The 16,746-nt window shown below is 43.3% G+C and overlaps 1 protein-coding gene across 10 annotated transcripts in view; it reads right to left on the bottom strand.

Annotated features, from left to right (window-relative positions):
- Nucleotides 1-16,746, bottom strand: part of zmiz1a (zinc finger, MIZ-type containing 1a) — a 106,805-nt gene that overhangs the window by 21,281 nt on the left and 68,778 nt on the right. For 6 of the 10 annotated variants that reach the window (XM_035992110.1, XM_035992107.1, XM_031306372.2 and 3 more), the window contains 3 exons: nucleotides 12,974-13,082; nucleotides 10,205-10,318; nucleotides 7,346-7,451 (listed from right to left, as the gene is read on the bottom strand). In XM_035992110.1, the coding sequence (XP_035848003.1) occupies nucleotides 7,346-7,451; nucleotides 10,205-10,318; nucleotides 12,974-13,042 (289 nt within the window). In that variant the 5' untranslated portion in view covers nucleotides 13,043-13,082. Of the gene's footprint in view, nucleotides 1-1,014; nucleotides 1,398-1,585; nucleotides 1,752-7,345; nucleotides 7,452-10,204; nucleotides 10,319-12,973; nucleotides 13,083-16,746 lie in introns of those variants that run through there. The other 4 variants (XM_035992112.1, XM_035992114.1, XM_035992113.1 and 1 more) reach the window with 2 other exon arrangements.

Raw genomic sequence — 16,746 nt, 5'->3', positions numbered from 1 at the left:
AATCGACGGTGGAAAAGTGGGTCATCTTCCCCTGATGTAGAAACACACGCTCATACACTTGCACTCTTAACACCGAAATGGATAAATGCTCCTTTAGGTGCCATCAATTGGAAGATGTGGAATGTACGATGCTGCCAAGTCACCAGGGCTCTTACCTATTTACAACAATGGACATGAGTGTGTCATTATGACATTTGAATTTGTGTGTAATGTCAAATAAACTAAATACAAACTGACAAAACCACCGTATGTTTGTTCTTCTATCTTTGTTAGTACTAAAGAATTATATAATATACCTACAATCCTCTCAAAGTTAAACCCACATTAAACCCCAAACTTACTCTTTTAATGCCCAGCCGTGAAAACTAAAACATAAAGACCAAAACATAACCACCTCAACTGTAACCCTTATCCACAAAGCCCCGAAATAAGCCAGCAACTAACCAATACACAACGTAAATGTATGCTTGTGCAGTGTACATAGACAAAACCCCACTCAGAATAACCCTATAACAGAACAGCATGTAGGTCAACCTGTGGTGAGCTGATCTGCCCTGATCCATGTTGTGTGAGCAGCCAAAGCTTTAGACTATGTTCACACTACTGTACTACTGATGTAGCACACCAGACAAGTTAGAAGCCCTTGCTGTTTATGGCCTAAATTACAGCTGCAACAGACAACAATGTCAAAGCACAGTCAAAATTTAAAGTTTTGCATTCAGACTATGCAAGAGTATATACTCTTACCAAAAAAAACTAATTCTGCTTCAATTACGGCAATTGTAATCAATTCATCATCTTAGACCTATATCCACTGCTCATTTGGCCACTGCTAATTCGCCTGTGAATTACCAAATAGCTTTGTGCAGAGATGCACACATGGACAGCACACACACACACACACACACACACACACACACACACACACACACACACACACACACACACACACACACACACACACACACACACACACACACACACACACACACACACACACACACACACACTTACCCAGAGCCAAGCAAAGTCCCTGCACATCTCATCTTATTCCCTTCATAGCACAGAGAAAAGAATCAAGTGCCACAAATGCTCCTGTTCCCGCAGAGGCCAGTGGCAACTCTCAAAGCTTTTGCTGCTTCCAAGCCTCCTGCCTGCGCCTTATCACTCTCTGCACATATCCCTTACTCTGCTCACTTTTTCTTTCTTACTTCATCTCCTTTCCTGTATTTCTCTCTTCTTTTCTTTTGCTCACTCTCTTTCTCCTTCCTTGCTCTCTGATCTGTCTTTTTCCCTTGTCCAGCGTCTGCACAATGCACATCAATTATTCAGAGGCAGTCTCCCGGTTTCTCAGGCTTATCCAATCAGAACTGGGCTCTGCACTAATAGGCTCCTGCTGTACCTGCTACCGGCTCCAACACACTCTCGAGACTGCGGGGGGGAGGAAGAGAGAGGGGGGGGGGAGAGAAATATACAGAGACAGCCGAGGAGAAGGGAGGATGAGAGAAAGAGATAAAGACAGCGAGCCGACGCAGACAAAACAGAAGTAGAGACAGAGAAGGCAAGATATTGCAGTGCTTCTCACCTCTGTCTGTGAGGTGCTGTTATTGATGTGCTCTGCCTAGTCCGTCTAGTGCTCCGTTGCCCTGTTTTACTAAGCTGCCGTCACACACTTAGACAGTGCACACAGAAACACACATGCACACATGCATAATCCGACAATGTGACTGCCATTTTCAGGAAGGGCAAAAAAGAGGAAATAACAAAAAAAACAAAAAAAACAATGAAAGCTCAGATTGCAAACTTGCATAAATGGGTGGAGCTTAGAATGCTGTGCAAGCTGGCTGGAAGCCAATGTATGAGAGAGGAAGTGGGAGAAGAAGAAAGTATGAGATGTAAAGATCACTCTATTAAGGCAGACAAATAGTAAATTGTCCGCCCTATGACAGAGGGGATTCTAACCTGACAACATCCCCTTGTCTTTATCATAGGCCACTTAGTAAATCCAACTAACAAGACACATCAGAGACTTGCAGAATAGCTGAGCGCCACTGAATTAAAGAAGAGGCAGGATGAGGGTGAATCTGAGTTCATATTCTCTTCGCCCGCCCCTAACATAACCTAACATGGTGAGAAAAAAAAATCTGGATGAATGAGCAGGAAAGACCTAAACTGTCACTGTTTGCTCTCTCCTTACCTAAATGCTGAGATGTGCTGTGCAGCCGAAGAGCGGGAAAGCCCACTGGCTTCGTGACAGCAGAGGGAAGTTGGTTTTTGTCTGACAGACACTCAGTCATCAACGGTTTCACAAACGTCCCACGCAGAATTGAAAGACACAACGGAGGCATTGTTGGACAGAAATATAACTTGAAAAGGGTGTAGCTAAAGCCCCTGGGGGGGGGGGGGGGGATGTGTGATAGGGGGGGTTGAGTCCTGAGGTGTGGGTGCCAGATCAGTCAACCCTGAACAAAAGGAGGATTTAAATCATTTGCTCATCCAAGAACATTTGACAAGAACAAACACTTCTGTGTTTGGAGTGTAACTGCACTGCCAGCTCAGCTGGGATTTTACCTAAATGAATTTACTTGCAACTGTGTAAACCAAACCAATTAAATAGCAAGTGATAGAGGACCAAATCAGCCAGAGGCAGCAAATGCAGCTACCCAAATAAGTATTTCCCCATGAGCTTTATTTCGATAAACTTGAGAGAAGTTCTGCAGGTGGTTTTGGGTTGCAAAGGGGTTTCATCTTAGGCGAACCATTGGAGAGTGTCAGAGAGGCCCACCTGCTAAAAATAAACCCTGTTTCCTGTTAATAATTCAGTGCGCTGCTCTTACTCAGCAGTAATTAAATATAAAAGTCTGTAAGGTTGATTGGGTCAGTAACAAAGGATGCCTACACCTTCCTCTAGTTCTACACACACAGCTCAAATTTGGAACGAAAGACGGGGTGAGAAAATCAATCAAGTAAAAGTAAATTGAGACAGATAAGTGGAAGACATGTCAGATTGCTGTAGGCCAAAGGAGGAGAGAGAGGATGTGTGTGTGTGTGTGTGTTAGAGCTGGGCCATATGGGCCACGATATTTTACCGATATGTTACCAAATACATTGATGACGATATTGCGGCGAGTACTTATTTTCAGTTGCACTTGCTTGCTGAATTATGCGAGTTATGAGTGGGTGAAGTATTTTTCGTGAGCGCTGTGTGTGTGTGTTTGTGTTTTTCACAGGACATGGAGTGAGTTACAGCCACACCCTGGAAGTTTTCTGTCGCTGTTGACACAGCAGAGTGGCTGTTTTCCTGAGATCATGCTCTGTGAGCTCTGTTGACTGACCGAACGCTGACAATTCTTTCTTTTTAATGTCAGATGTGAGTGGGTGGGGGAACTTACAAACCACCCAGAACAAAGCTAAGCTCTTTTCATCATATTTCCCAAGTTTCTTTTTTTTTTTTTTTTTTTAAAACACTTATATCAGCTGAAAAAGAGAAACTAAAAACATTAAAAACAATTATCACTTGTGTAGATGCTCTTTGACCACGATGATGAGCTTAATCTTCTGATAACATGTGATGCCAATGCCAACATAGATGATTGAAGTATTATTTCTTTGAGCAAGACAGAAAAACAAGCAGAAACCTGACTTAAATATTAAAGTAGGTTTCTAAGAACATAGTGATCATTCCAGGGAGCAGCTACCTTTAATCAGGAACGTGTCAAGTCATGTTGAAAACATAATACACAAACTGAGTCACACTTGAGATTTACTTTCATCTATTTTAAACATAACAGGAGGGGACACTATTGAGAACAGGCAAGACAGTAGAAATAAAGAGGATAACTTAGGATGATGATAATGCTGTAGTTCATAAAGAAAGAGAACAAACTGTTGTGAGCTTGGTCACGAGAGTGGCAGATTCACTGAGGAAGGAAACGGTAAAACCCTTGATAGATTAAGTGCGTAATCTGATTTGGTGTCTGCTGAACTTCACAGTAGTAGCCCAACAGCTCAGAGTCTATTAGAGTTTTTTGTGTTTGTATGGCAGTAGCACACCTATTATCTAATGAACCTCGCAGTTGGAAGTCATCTTGTAGCAGACTACAGATTATTACGAGGAAATCAAAAACAACTCTAAGAAGATTTAAAAATGGACTACGCATTTTAAACACTGGATTTGAAAAAGAAGCAGCGTTCTTTAAGTGTACAGTAGTCTTGCATTGCCAGACCTATAATTATTAATTGTAGTGACTCCTACACATATCTAAACCTAAACGTAGCAATGCTAGCTGCTAGTATGCTAACAGTGTTAAAGCTGAGTATCCTCGCTGGCCTTGAGAGTTAATAGTGCTAATGCTAGCTCGCCTAACAGCAGATAAATCTCTTTACTGTCTGATTCCAGATTAGAGCAACATGCTAATCCCTAAGGCCTCGCTGCAGGGTCACAATCGCCGTACAGCTCATCAGCAGCAGTGTGCTGTTGCTAAAAATCTCTCGAATGTCTCACAGGACAGCACTTTTTATGTTGGGAGAGGTGCAACCTTAGGCATTTGTAGTTTGCTCATGGGTTCTCTTACTTGGAGTGAAGAGGGTTAGAGAAGAGAGCTGACAGACATGCAAAAAGAAATTATAAACACAAGACTTATCTATAAATGCAAGATTGGATTCTTTTTTTTACTGTAGATCTGTTCATCCTCTAATATCCCATTTAATGACTTACTGGAAGTCATATAATACTTTGTTTGGTGATAAATTTCTAGTAAATTGTCTGCCTGCCTCATCATCTAGATCAGTATTCCTCAAAGACTGGTCCGCCAGCCACCCCTTAAGGTCTGCGGGTAGATTCTGTAAAATATCATGTTTTTATTTATTATTATTTATGTTTAATAAACGCGTATGTAAATTGAAACATTATTATTTGAATTGGCTGTTTTGCTGTATTGTCGGACTTGAGTAATGAAGCTGACCGTTTTGTGACACGACATCCAATTTACATGACAAATGATCAGCGTCACATTTGAAGAAAATACGGAAGGATTAACGTTTACGGTTATATGCAACACCATTCTTCCCATTAATATGGCAACAGAGACAATGAGTGAGTAAGCTATTTGTAAAACTGTCATTAATTTGGCTATAATTTGTAATATACTGTTGAAGTAGGAGGCCTATTGGTTTGGGGGATATTTTGGCAGCAAGACAGATGGTCCATAAGTTTTTTTTTTTATTGGGTAAGTGGTCCTTGGTCTGAAAAGGTTAAAGAAGCACTGACCTAGATCACCTGGTATTTGCATGCGCTGTGCAGCAATGACAGCATTTTGTATTTGTAGTGAGAAATACACACGTCAACTTAATTTTGCAACTACTCAAGTTGTCAAACTTAAAAAAAAGTAGGGTACCAATAATTGCTTCATCAATTTCCTCTTTAACTGATGCTCTGAAAGAAAGCGTCAGTGGGATTGATCTGCAGTCTTAAGAGTCTGCTTCTTCCCCTGAGGAGCCCGCAGAGAGCATCCTAGACTTCTCGGCCCTCGTCTGGCCTCTCAGGTGTCAGATTCGCGGCCCTCTGTCGCCATGTAGGCTGAATGAAGATTGTGCTGGGGCTGCACAATTAAACACACATTTCATGCACACGGACACACACACACACACGCACACACGCACACACACACAAAGACATATGACCATACAGACAGAGTTAACAAATGCTTCGTTCTCTGCATCTTTGTTTATGCATTTGTGTGAGCTCTCAGAGTTCGAGTGTGCATCACATCTCCTCTGTAGCCCTCCCGTCTGCTTTCTCAGACAGACGTCCTTGTGCGGGAGGTAAGACGGATGTTCAGTGAGTAAGATCTGCCCTGAGTCACATCTGCCTCCCACCCTGACAGCCTGCCTGCCTAGTTTGATGACTGGTTCCCCCCCACCCCCTGCATAATTACACTACAGTTCCCATTTGTCTGCTGTGCATAAACAGCTCTTCCTGAAACCCAGTGCTGTCTTCTATTAGATCCCAGAACCATCAGCAGGCCGGAGGATGATTCAGTCGAGCCCAGACAGCCAGCCAGTCCGAGCCATGCCTGGACAACAATCACATTATCCCAACACAGGAACACAGACAGAGGGAGAAATACAGCAATCAATATTGTACACTGACGTCTGTCTGACCACTTAAGTTCCTCCCAACAAGACGCTTCCCACCACAAATGAAAGAGGATATTCAGCTTGAGCAAATGTTCATATCATAGGACCATGTGAGCAAAAAAACTGCAGAAACTAATACATTACTGCCTTCAGCATATTCAGTTGCAGCACATTGCAGCTCGTATGAGGAATTATGGGATACTATTACAAGTGTTACTGTTACTGTCACAGCAGTTGTTGTTATAAAACAGTGACGTATTCGCCTTGTCAGAAAAACAGAGGAATCACAGAGTTTAATCAAAATATTTACTCTCACTTCTGCCACTTATGTAACTGCCAAACAAAGGTTTATCTGTGTTTTGACTGGCTGGCTACGGCTTTGTCAGGTCTCTGTCACGCAGAGTGAGTGGCCCAGCACACATCAGCGACACCTCCCCAGCCATCCATCTCTTTCACTCTTTCCTTTCTCCCGCCTCTGCACATTTCACTTTGACAAATGTACAACAGGCTGCTCCTGCAGGACTGAGGGAGGAGGGGAGGGGAGGGGAGGTATAGATCAGGGGGAAATTGGATTTGATAGATAAATGTCTGAGGATAGCATTACTGCTCGCTCTTTCTCTCTCTCTTTGTGTGTGCTTCGTGTGTGTGTGTGAAAATATGCACATACAAGTGTGGGTTTGTGTGGACTGTTGAGTAGACTGTTTTTTTGAGGCTACCACCCGGACAGCTCATATCAATAGCACATTAATGTTTAATGGGACTAAAAATATCTGACATTATAATGCTCCAAGGGCTTTTCGTGTGATGTCTGTGGTCGCAGTCGCAAATTTGCAAACCACAGATTCATGGTAACTTTCATTAGTTTTTTGAGCAATGGCAGGAACAAAATAATTTACAAATTAAACTGTCTGTTAGCATAATTATGAGATTATCTGTGTCTTGCTAACAATATATCGTAATGACCTTTATATAGTGCTCAAAACATAATAAGCAGCTACGTTGTGCATTCATGGCCAGAGCAGAATAATCACGACTTAAAGCCATACAGCGATTTGTTTTCATTGTTTTGTTTCATGAAAAAGTGAATAATTGCAGCATGAAGAACAATGAGCACTTTGTTGTCCGCTGTCTTGCAACTCAACAGCAGTAAATGGGATGATGTACGAGCATGCATCTGCTGGCATTTTAGTAGAGTGGAGGGTCTTACCTGCAGACTTGGGAGTGAATTTGTCCCTGTTGGCGGCACACACAGCCAGCAACCTGTACCCTAGGTCCAAGTCATACCCCTGCTGAGCAGCAACGCGACTCACCACCTGGAGAAAGAGTGATGGATCATGAGTATAGCTGTCTGTCTGTCTGTCTGTCTGTCTGTCTATCATCCATCCATCTTACACAATACAATAAAATATTGATATTTTACTACTCTTACTTACATGAATAATAAATGCTAAATAAACTGTAAGCTATAGTGAAAGACATCTTAATCCTTTTTTAATTGTGTTAATATTTGGAACCCTGTCATTAAACTTCATTTTTCTAAAGACAGACACTCATTCAATGAGTGAGATTAATGTGGAGTCTGCAGGCTGGATTGCTCCAGTGATCCACAGTCAGGACGAGTCTGATGACTGCATCAACCTCCAAGAGAGGTGAAAGAGCCAAACCACAGCCGCTCTGCAGAGCGAACAGAGTCAAATGTTATCATCAAACAAGCCCGCTCTGGCCCTAAAATGAACAGAGTTTGTCTTCTGACTAAAGGTTGCCGGTTTAATTACCCAGACAGAGCAGGGAAATGTTGAAATAATAGGTATTGGGATATCCAGCTAAACTAACAAGTCTAACTGTGTGTGTATTGGGGCCGGTGTAGAAAAAGAGTAAGTAATGTACGTTTCAGCAGCGAACAAAGGTTAAAAATCCTCCTTTTTTCTTTCAATTTTGAGAAGAATGAATAATAATAAGAATGAGTCATTGTGCTAATGACTTTAAAAAGAGGTTGAACATTTATGGGACATAAAGCAGGAGCCTCCCTCACTCTAATATAACGTTAAAGGGGATGCTGAGTGACGTTAAACAGGACTCAGGAGACAGGGGTAAATCATTATTAGAAGGAAACCCCCTTTGCTTTTGTCTACTAGCAGATGACAACTCCTCTGCTCCCTCTGACCTCAAAACACACATTAGCGTTAACAAGGTCAGCTGGGGTGCCTTTTAAAGAGCCAACATAACAGCTAGCAGTGATCATAAAGTGCCTTTGTTACAGGTAATATGGCTGCTTGAGCACTGAAGGAAAAACTATGGAAATTATGTCAATAAATAGGGTTTATTTGATTGATTGATATAGTCAAGAGACTGTAATATACAATTCTACAGTTAATTACTGTAAATGTATTTAAAGCTGCAAAGTAGACATGAGAATTCCAGGGGCTAAATACTTAACATAGTTTATTCAACCCAACCATATTATGCAAACAGTGACGATTCTGACAAACGGTCGAATCATGTTGCTGTCAATCATTTAATTTCCTGCGTGAGTGAGCCTGCCCTGTAGTTTGCACTAGGCAGGCAGCCATCTACAGAGGCTAGCATAGATTCAACACAGATTTAACAGTGTTTTCAGCTTAATCTCAATCTAAGGACGTACATTCCGGGCCAAAATTCCTGTCAATGTGAGAACATTGCTTTAAGAGGTGCTGGAGGGTTACTGGTTCATTGACATTTTGTTTTATGTATTTGCTGTAGGGGGGGAGCATCAGTTTTGTAGTTTCTTTCTGCTTGTTGTTTAAACAGTTGTATGTGAAAGACAGCTCCTACTAAGAGGCAGTAATACAGATGTCTGCCTGCACTGACATCACATTACCCACACTTTTGATACAGTATGCAAAAAAAAAACCCACAAATTGTCAAGCAGACACAGCTAATAGTGCAGCACTCGCAGTTATGTCATCTTTTATTTGCTCTGGAGCCGATAGTCCACCAGGGATCGGAGGATGACCTCCACATGTACAACATGCCAGAGGGAACAAGCGTCTCCACATGAGGCACACATTCAGTTTCATTCAGCTACGATAAATCTCAAGGGCTATGATTGCTGCGCAGTCATCTTTAAATTTCAGTTCAGCGCTCTGATACATAGTCAGCGAGGTAGCGTCACAAAGATAAAATCCTTCAAAGAATGCAAGGACTTGTTGCGTGCAGTAATTCTCCAGATGAGAAGCCGTTTGCTCTCTGAGTCTGATGAAACAATTTAGCTGATGGAAACAGCCCCATGCTGAGAGGGATCTCAGTGGTGGGCTCCATTGTATAGCTCTTTATCAGCCTTTAAGAGGCTTTTATTGTGATTTACACATTAATGAGCATTTCTCTGTTTGCTCACGCTACCACTTCAGCCGGGGACAATGTTCCTTCAGAGTTTCATAGGCTGAACTTAGCGATAGACACGTGAAACTTTCAATACTCTGCTTTAAAGCCTCTTTCACACATGTGACTGTGTATGTAAATGTATGTGAGTTTTTTCACACACCTGGTGCAGGCCAGCTCTCTGGGCCTGTGTCCAGATCAATGAATGGTAGCTGGTGAACTGAAAGGCAATAGCCAGGGGTGACAGGCTACCCACAGTCCTGTTCAAGCCTCTTTTTTAATGTATGTGTGTGTGTGTGTGTGTGTGTGTGTGTGTGTGTGTGTGTGTGTGTGTGTGTGTGTGTGTGTGTGTGTGTGTGTGTGTGCGTGAAGCACAAAGTAGAGAGAAGCAGTGGGTGACAAGGACTTTAACCTCTGTCACTGGCCCCTGAGGGCCTGAGCCGCTGCCTTGGATAACTACTTGATACAAACCTAGTGGGACTATAGCCTGCTACTAACTGTTTTTATTCAAATGTCAAGAGAGAAAAAATAGTATAATCCAAATATCAATATGACTATGACATGAATTGTGTTTCAGTTATTGCACTGTCTAGGTTAACCTAAAACTTTCTTTTTCTTCTCATTGTCCCAAATCTAATTATTGTGTTGCTCATGTCTCCTAAAAAGTACCTGAAAAATCCAATGAAAACCATAATTACTGTTTGCGTACCGTCAGACATCCCATGAGACTTTGCTCGAAAGGTCGCTGGAAGGCCCGGGGATCTCCACACCAGTCGAGCAGCTCTGTGGCCGCTGAGTGGAAGTTGGCCGGGTTCTGTAAGTGCTGTGCAAACACAGAGGAAGGAGACTGCCATTAGAAACAATGGAAAATAATTAGGTTTTTTTTTCAGATGAAGTACAAATTGGAAAAACACTGAAACCAAATAGTTTCTCAGTCTTGCGCTCTCCCTTCAAACTGCGTTGATTTAATGTCTTGTGTTTCTGCACAACCCTGTGAGGACCTTGACTCCTTCCAATATACGCCCACTTAGGGCTCTGCTGCATTGTGGGAAGAAGATCACACCCATATCAACAATGATGCCAGTGTTTCCTGTTAATCTCTCTTGGCAACACCCAGCCCTCACCCCCATGACCCACACAGCAACCACATCTTTCCCTCCAATCTTCATTCTCTCTCTTCCCCTCATTCATTGCCTGTTTTCAGAATGTAACAGAGCCTCGGCACCAGAAGTCCACTGGCTGCCTTGGCTGTTCACAAAGAAAACAACCTTGGTCCTGGCAGCTATGTGTGTAGACTCAATATGCGCCGTTGGTGTGTTGTCTAATCTCTTTCAGTCTCTGTCCGTCTCTCTCACTTGTTCACTGAGGCCTGAAACAGTTCAGTCTTTTCTTCCCAGTGTCTGAAGGCTACTCAGGCTGGCAGGACACAATAAGCGGTTTTAAAATTGGGCTCCCTTTCTTCATGGCTCAGGAGGTTAATAGCTCTGAAATGGTGCAGAGCTGCAGCTTGTTCAGTCGGCGAGCTTGAGCCCACTTGAAAGCATTTATTATTCTCATCTGGAGCTGAAGCGTCTTGTTTTGTGTGTTCTTGAAATGAAGGTAGAACTATTGTCTTTAGGGGGCAGCAGAGGTGAGCGTTTTTGAAAGGGCAGCTTTTTGGAGGTGTGTGACAAAAGGCCTCTTGGGTGCGAACGCTGCCTAACGCGTCAGGCCTGGTCCCCGCCCGCAGAGAAATTCTCTGAGAGTTTCCAATGATATCATGAGCTTCAAAGAGAGGCCTTGAGTGACTCATCTTTTTTGATGTGAAGATTAGCTATTAAAGAGCTAGCTGTGGATGAAGAGAAGCAGGGAGAGTGAGAGAAAGTGATAGATGCTCTTGTTGAGTTAGAGGGAGGAGAGGAGCCTCTTCTAGATGAGTGATATAATCTGGCATTATTGCAGCTTGATGGGAGGCGTATCAGCCTTCAGCGCGAGAGGAATCAGAACTAGCACAGCAGGGGCTGTCTGTCTAGATCTGAACTCACAGCTCCTGCTGCAGCGCTTACCACCGACTCTGCCTGACAACCTCGACTCTGGTGTCAGGGGGAGGACAGCAGAGTCAAATAGCTCCGCTGAGTTTTTGGAGGAGGATGGGGCCTGAGCTGTTCTTGTTGATGTTGCTGTTCAGGGTAGGATGAGGACAAAAACGGGGAGGTGGGGGAAGAGGGCTGAGTGGCAGCGATGGGGTTTCAGCAGACAAAGAGCCAGACGTTTAACAGACCGTCCTCTGTGACATGATGGACTGGCTTACCCCTTTTCAGGCCAGCCAAGGATCAGGCTGTTCAGTGCCTACCTGGCTGCATGAAAAACACTTGGCTCTCTGCCAGCGGCTTTCCCCAAACCAAAACAACACCCTGCTGGCAGAGCCGCCACAAGCTCAGAGCTCACTGACCGAATCACTGCCTTTGAAGTCTGGTTTACTATGAATTCTATTACAGCCAGAGCCGAAGAGGAGTATATAAACCAAACTACAATTAGTGCATTTATTAAGCTAGATGTGTTAACTCGGGCGATTTAGGGCTTATCAGTGACGCCTGAGAAAATAATTGAGGAAGCTTGGCGAAGTGAGTAGTGTCAATTCCACCAAATTCTACTCATTTGAGAAAAGCTGACATACTGGAAATAAGGCTTTCCCAAGATGTTGACGTCAAGCACATTGCTCAATGCAATCGAAGTAAAAGCATTGAGGCAACAAGAGCCTGTTAAGATAAAGGTTATTATAGTGGGTGCTCAGGAGTTTAGGTGGGGGATTGGGTGGGGGGTTTAACAGCAGGCACAGAGAAAAGGGATATGTCACCTCATAATTGCAAGCTCAAAGCCCTATCATTCACTCATTCACTGTAAGGCATGGTGTCATATGGATGTTGGGAGATATAAAGGATCACACCCACATTGCATAAACAAATAAGCCCACAGCCAGTTCTTGTAGACCATTAATCACAGGCAGAGGCAGTAGCCCTGGGTTATGTCTGACTGTGTCTTTCTGTCTGTATCTGTCTGCGAGGAGTTTCCTGAAAGCTGGCAGTCAAGGAAGCATTTAAGCAAAACCACAACAAGGACCGGCATACGTCAAGAGTCAGGAACGTGATGTAAGAGAGCACAGGACCAGGGGGAAAGTAGAGTCTGTTATGATGCTAGTTTCTTTGAAGTCTCTTCTTGTGTTCTGCCAGATTTGCCTCTCTCTCTCTCTCTCTCTCTCTCCCTCTCTCTCTCCCTCTCTCTCTCCCTCTCTCTGACCCTGTGCAACATGATCTGTGTGACTCGAGCTAATGGCCAGAAAAACTGATGCCCATATAAGGTGCTGAAAGGAGAAAAGAGTGTAGGAAAGGAGAGGAAATGCAGATTCTTGTGTCTTTGCTGCCAGAATTCATGTCTGCATTTTACTGAATGAAGTTAAAGAAAAACTTACAGGCTGCTGCACATGGGTCTTTATACACACCTGTTTGATGCACTGCAGCCTGTCATTGGTCTGCTGGATGTGCCGGTCCATTGATGGTAACGTGTTCATCTTGATGTCTCTACCGGAACGCCATTAAAGTCGCTGTACTCTGTAAAGGAAGCAGAAGAGGAGAGGTACATTTGTTAGAATATGGTCACCCATGTAAAGAGTTTGAAGCCTATAAAAGTCAAACAGCATTTTAGCAGCTTGACAAATTCCTAAACAGGGAATCCAGCTTGTTTATGCACTCATCGAGGGGCTTGATCTGCCTCAAGCACATGCTTTTGGCAAAGGCTTGAAACAGAGATGTTCCACAGCAAACGACAAACATGACACTGAAAGAAACTTCATTGCTTTTACCTGTAGAAGAAAAATCAAACACTTAATGCAACCTAAAAAAGGAGATAAACTGTTATCTCATCAACCACGGATAAGGTATAGCTTTACAGCATCTCTTTCTTTCTGTGTATATCTTGTTCTGATCCAACAGGGACCAGTAACAACAAGAACAATTCCAGCCCAACGTACATCACTGCATCTCTGGGAGAAATGGAGGCTGGATTAATAGGTATTGTGCTGGTTTACCAGCATCCCTCTCTGTGTTTATCTTCATCAGTTTTGGACCGTCTCACATTCCTCCACACAATAGGCTAACTGAGAGACCACAGGTGGGAGCCAGGGCTCCAGAAAGCTGCTCAGTACTGATAAAGGGTCCCCCAAGATCCCCTGCTGTGAGAAACAGAGCGAGAGACCGAATATGATGAAAGCATAGTGCTCAGGGAGTTTTCATGTGTAATGCTCAGTCTAGTGGGCTTATCTTAGAAAGACTATTGCAAGTATGCACACTCTGTCTCTTTCTCTCTCTCTCTCACACACACACACACACACACACACACACACACACACACACACACACACACACACACACACTTAAGAGCATGTAAACACAAAAGCTTTAATTCTTCACTTTGATTAAGAGTAAAGGTAAAACTTCAAAGGAACACTTTGAGAATAAGAGTGTATTACTAATCCTCTGAGCTTAAGCATTACCAGAGCAAAATTACCTCAAGTGCACTTGCAAAAAGTCTTAAACATCAGCGGATCCACTGCTCACATGAATAAGAGGGAATACTGGAGCAAATGTGGTCAAACAGGGGGCAGCCATATGACTCTTCTCAGGTTAAATGGGCATGATGCTGCAGTGGCTGCTGTAAAAAGTCCCTACAAAGCAGCTAACTTTACATTCTGCATGGCTCAAAGGCACTCTGACTGCACATATGACCATAACTTTGGGTGGCCTAATTCTGCTGTGCTGTCTCCCAGCATCCAGCAGATGTCTCCCTCTCCTGCTGCTAACCAGTATGTCTCTTTCACACACTACACCCAAAGCAAGTGGTCCAGAGAGGGCTCCTTTAAGCCCTGACAAGTGCTACAAATCCCCTTCAGCGGCCAGGCAGCTCCACGGACCACTAACAGGGCACGATCCAGCCCAGCGCTGGCCGTCTGACCTTGTGGCTATTGATTAACTGTTTCTCCTCCAGCTCCCCTTCCTGCTGTCCCAACACACCCGCAGCCAAGACCGAAGAGGAAGGAGGGAGATTGGAGGGGGTGGAGAAATCTGCCTCTTTTACCTTTAATCTCTTCTTTTCTTTCTCCTTCCCTCTGTTGTGCTTTCACAAGGTCCAACACACACACACACACACACACACACACACACACACACACACACACACACAACACACACAAACACCTCCTCCCAAAAACAGGCAGGGCTTTTGTTAGTCAATGAAAAGACACGCCCCCAGGTTCTGAAAGGAAAATGAGTGAGGTGGAAATGTGACTGGCCGGTGGCGTTGTAACTGAGATAAGAAGTCAATCCACCTGACTGACTGACTGTCCAGGCTGACAGACGCTTCAGCACCACACCCCCGTTCAGGGGGAAAATGTGTTGCATAACAGACGATGCTTCAGTGGAAACATGGCAGAAGTCCTCCTCCTGTCCTACATCCTCACCCCTTCCTGTTTACTATCAAAATAAAACCGTAATCTGTCAAATCATCATAGGAAGGGAAACAAGTTGAACGTTTTAACAGCAAAATTAGACATCGCTGCCTCTACTTCTCCACAGATTGACTGATTACAGCTGGACTAAAGAAAGAACGGTAGCAGTGTGTGATTTTTCTTTTCTGCTTCAGACTTTTTGGGCTACTGCTGCTGCTGCTGAAAACAGGCCTGCTTAATCTTTATTGTCTTCCAAACATCTTAATCAGCTCCACTCAGCACTGCTTACCAGAGGTGCAAAGCAAAGGATTACATATCCAATTATGCTGTGCATATTACAACCTCCCTTTAAACAGTAGTGGGAGGATGCTGCTATGAATCAGAGCAGAGTAACAAACCACAAATAATACCAACATTTTAGGAAGCCTCTGTTCCTCTCTCTTACTGTCTGAAAAACACAGACAGACAAACTTTCGCTTTTTTTTTTTTTTTTTCCTTCCTTCCCTCTTTCCCGAGCAAAACAAGCTGGGGGAAGTGCGACATGAAATAAGTGCACAGAAACAAAAGCAAAGTAACATGAAAAGCACTGGAGTATGGCAGGAAGGGGGCAAGAAGAGCCAGGTCAGTGATGAAAAGAGACAGAGAGAAAGAAAAAGAAAGAGTGTTGAAATTATCTCTTCATTATCAGCACCAGCAGCAGCAGCAGCAACAACAGTACACACACACACACACACACACACACACACACACACACACAGTCTGTGATCACCCATAGCATGAGTGATTTCTCATCTTAGACAAATGACTACTACCCTTGTCAAGTGCAGCTAGCTGTGTGAATGTGATGGTTGGTGGGGGTTGCGTGAAAGTGGTTACACAGAAGCTCACGATGCACTCCAATACTATGTATGGTAGGAGTACATAAGGAGCAGCGCTAGGCAATATGGTTGGAATCAGTATCAAGGTATTACTATGTGTATTTTCAATATAAGGATAACGCAAATGTTTGCAAAACCACCTTTAAAATCATCAAACATTTAATTGAATTTACTTATATTCAAAATACTACATTTAACAGTTAAGGGGCAATTTGAAGCAATTTACATACACAAGTACACAATTCATTTACACACATACAATTAGGATTGTTTTACAGAAATTTGTGAAATCATAAAATGATATGACCATATCATCAGAATATGATCCAGTGCTAAAAGTTGGCAAACACAATGAGCCCTAATATTAAGGAATACAAGTCCTGCAGCCCCATCAAAGCTTTACGCCTCCAGGCTAACGTACTGGAGTGTTTTCTTAAAACTGTCCGCTACATTTTTGAAGTTATGCTGCGGTTTGAATGGGCTCCACTGGACTTGGAGGGAAGAAGCATATTCTGAGCATAAAATATTTTAAGTTTAAGTTAAATAAGTATGGGTTTGAATGCAATAATATAGAAAATAACATTGGTGGTGTTTCATTGCTTAGGCCTAATCTTCTAATGCTCAGTCTATCCTGTATGTAAAGTGTAGAGGTCAGTGCTGAACAATATAAAGGAGCAAGTCTGGCCAGAGATCATCTTCATTATTCAGCAACAGTCTGAAAAAGGAGAACATAACTATCACTCCTGCTCTCTGGACACAGTGGGGGATCTTCTCTCCTCCTCCTCCTTCCCGCCTCCTCCTTATATGGCCACAGTTTTCTCTTTCTCTCACTACTATGCGCCTTTTGCTCCCCTTTTCTATAGCCCTCAGACATCATTACAGCCACCCAGCATG

This window comes from Sander lucioperca, chromosome 15 (assembly GCF_008315115.2).
Source record: "Sander lucioperca isolate FBNREF2018 chromosome 15, SLUC_FBN_1.2, whole genome shotgun sequence".
In the NCBI taxonomy this organism is placed as follows: Eukaryota; Metazoa; Chordata; class Actinopteri; order Perciformes; family Percidae; genus Sander; species Sander lucioperca.
Note: the sequence above shows the minus strand (reverse complement) of the source record. Positions and strands in the feature narration are given on the sequence as shown.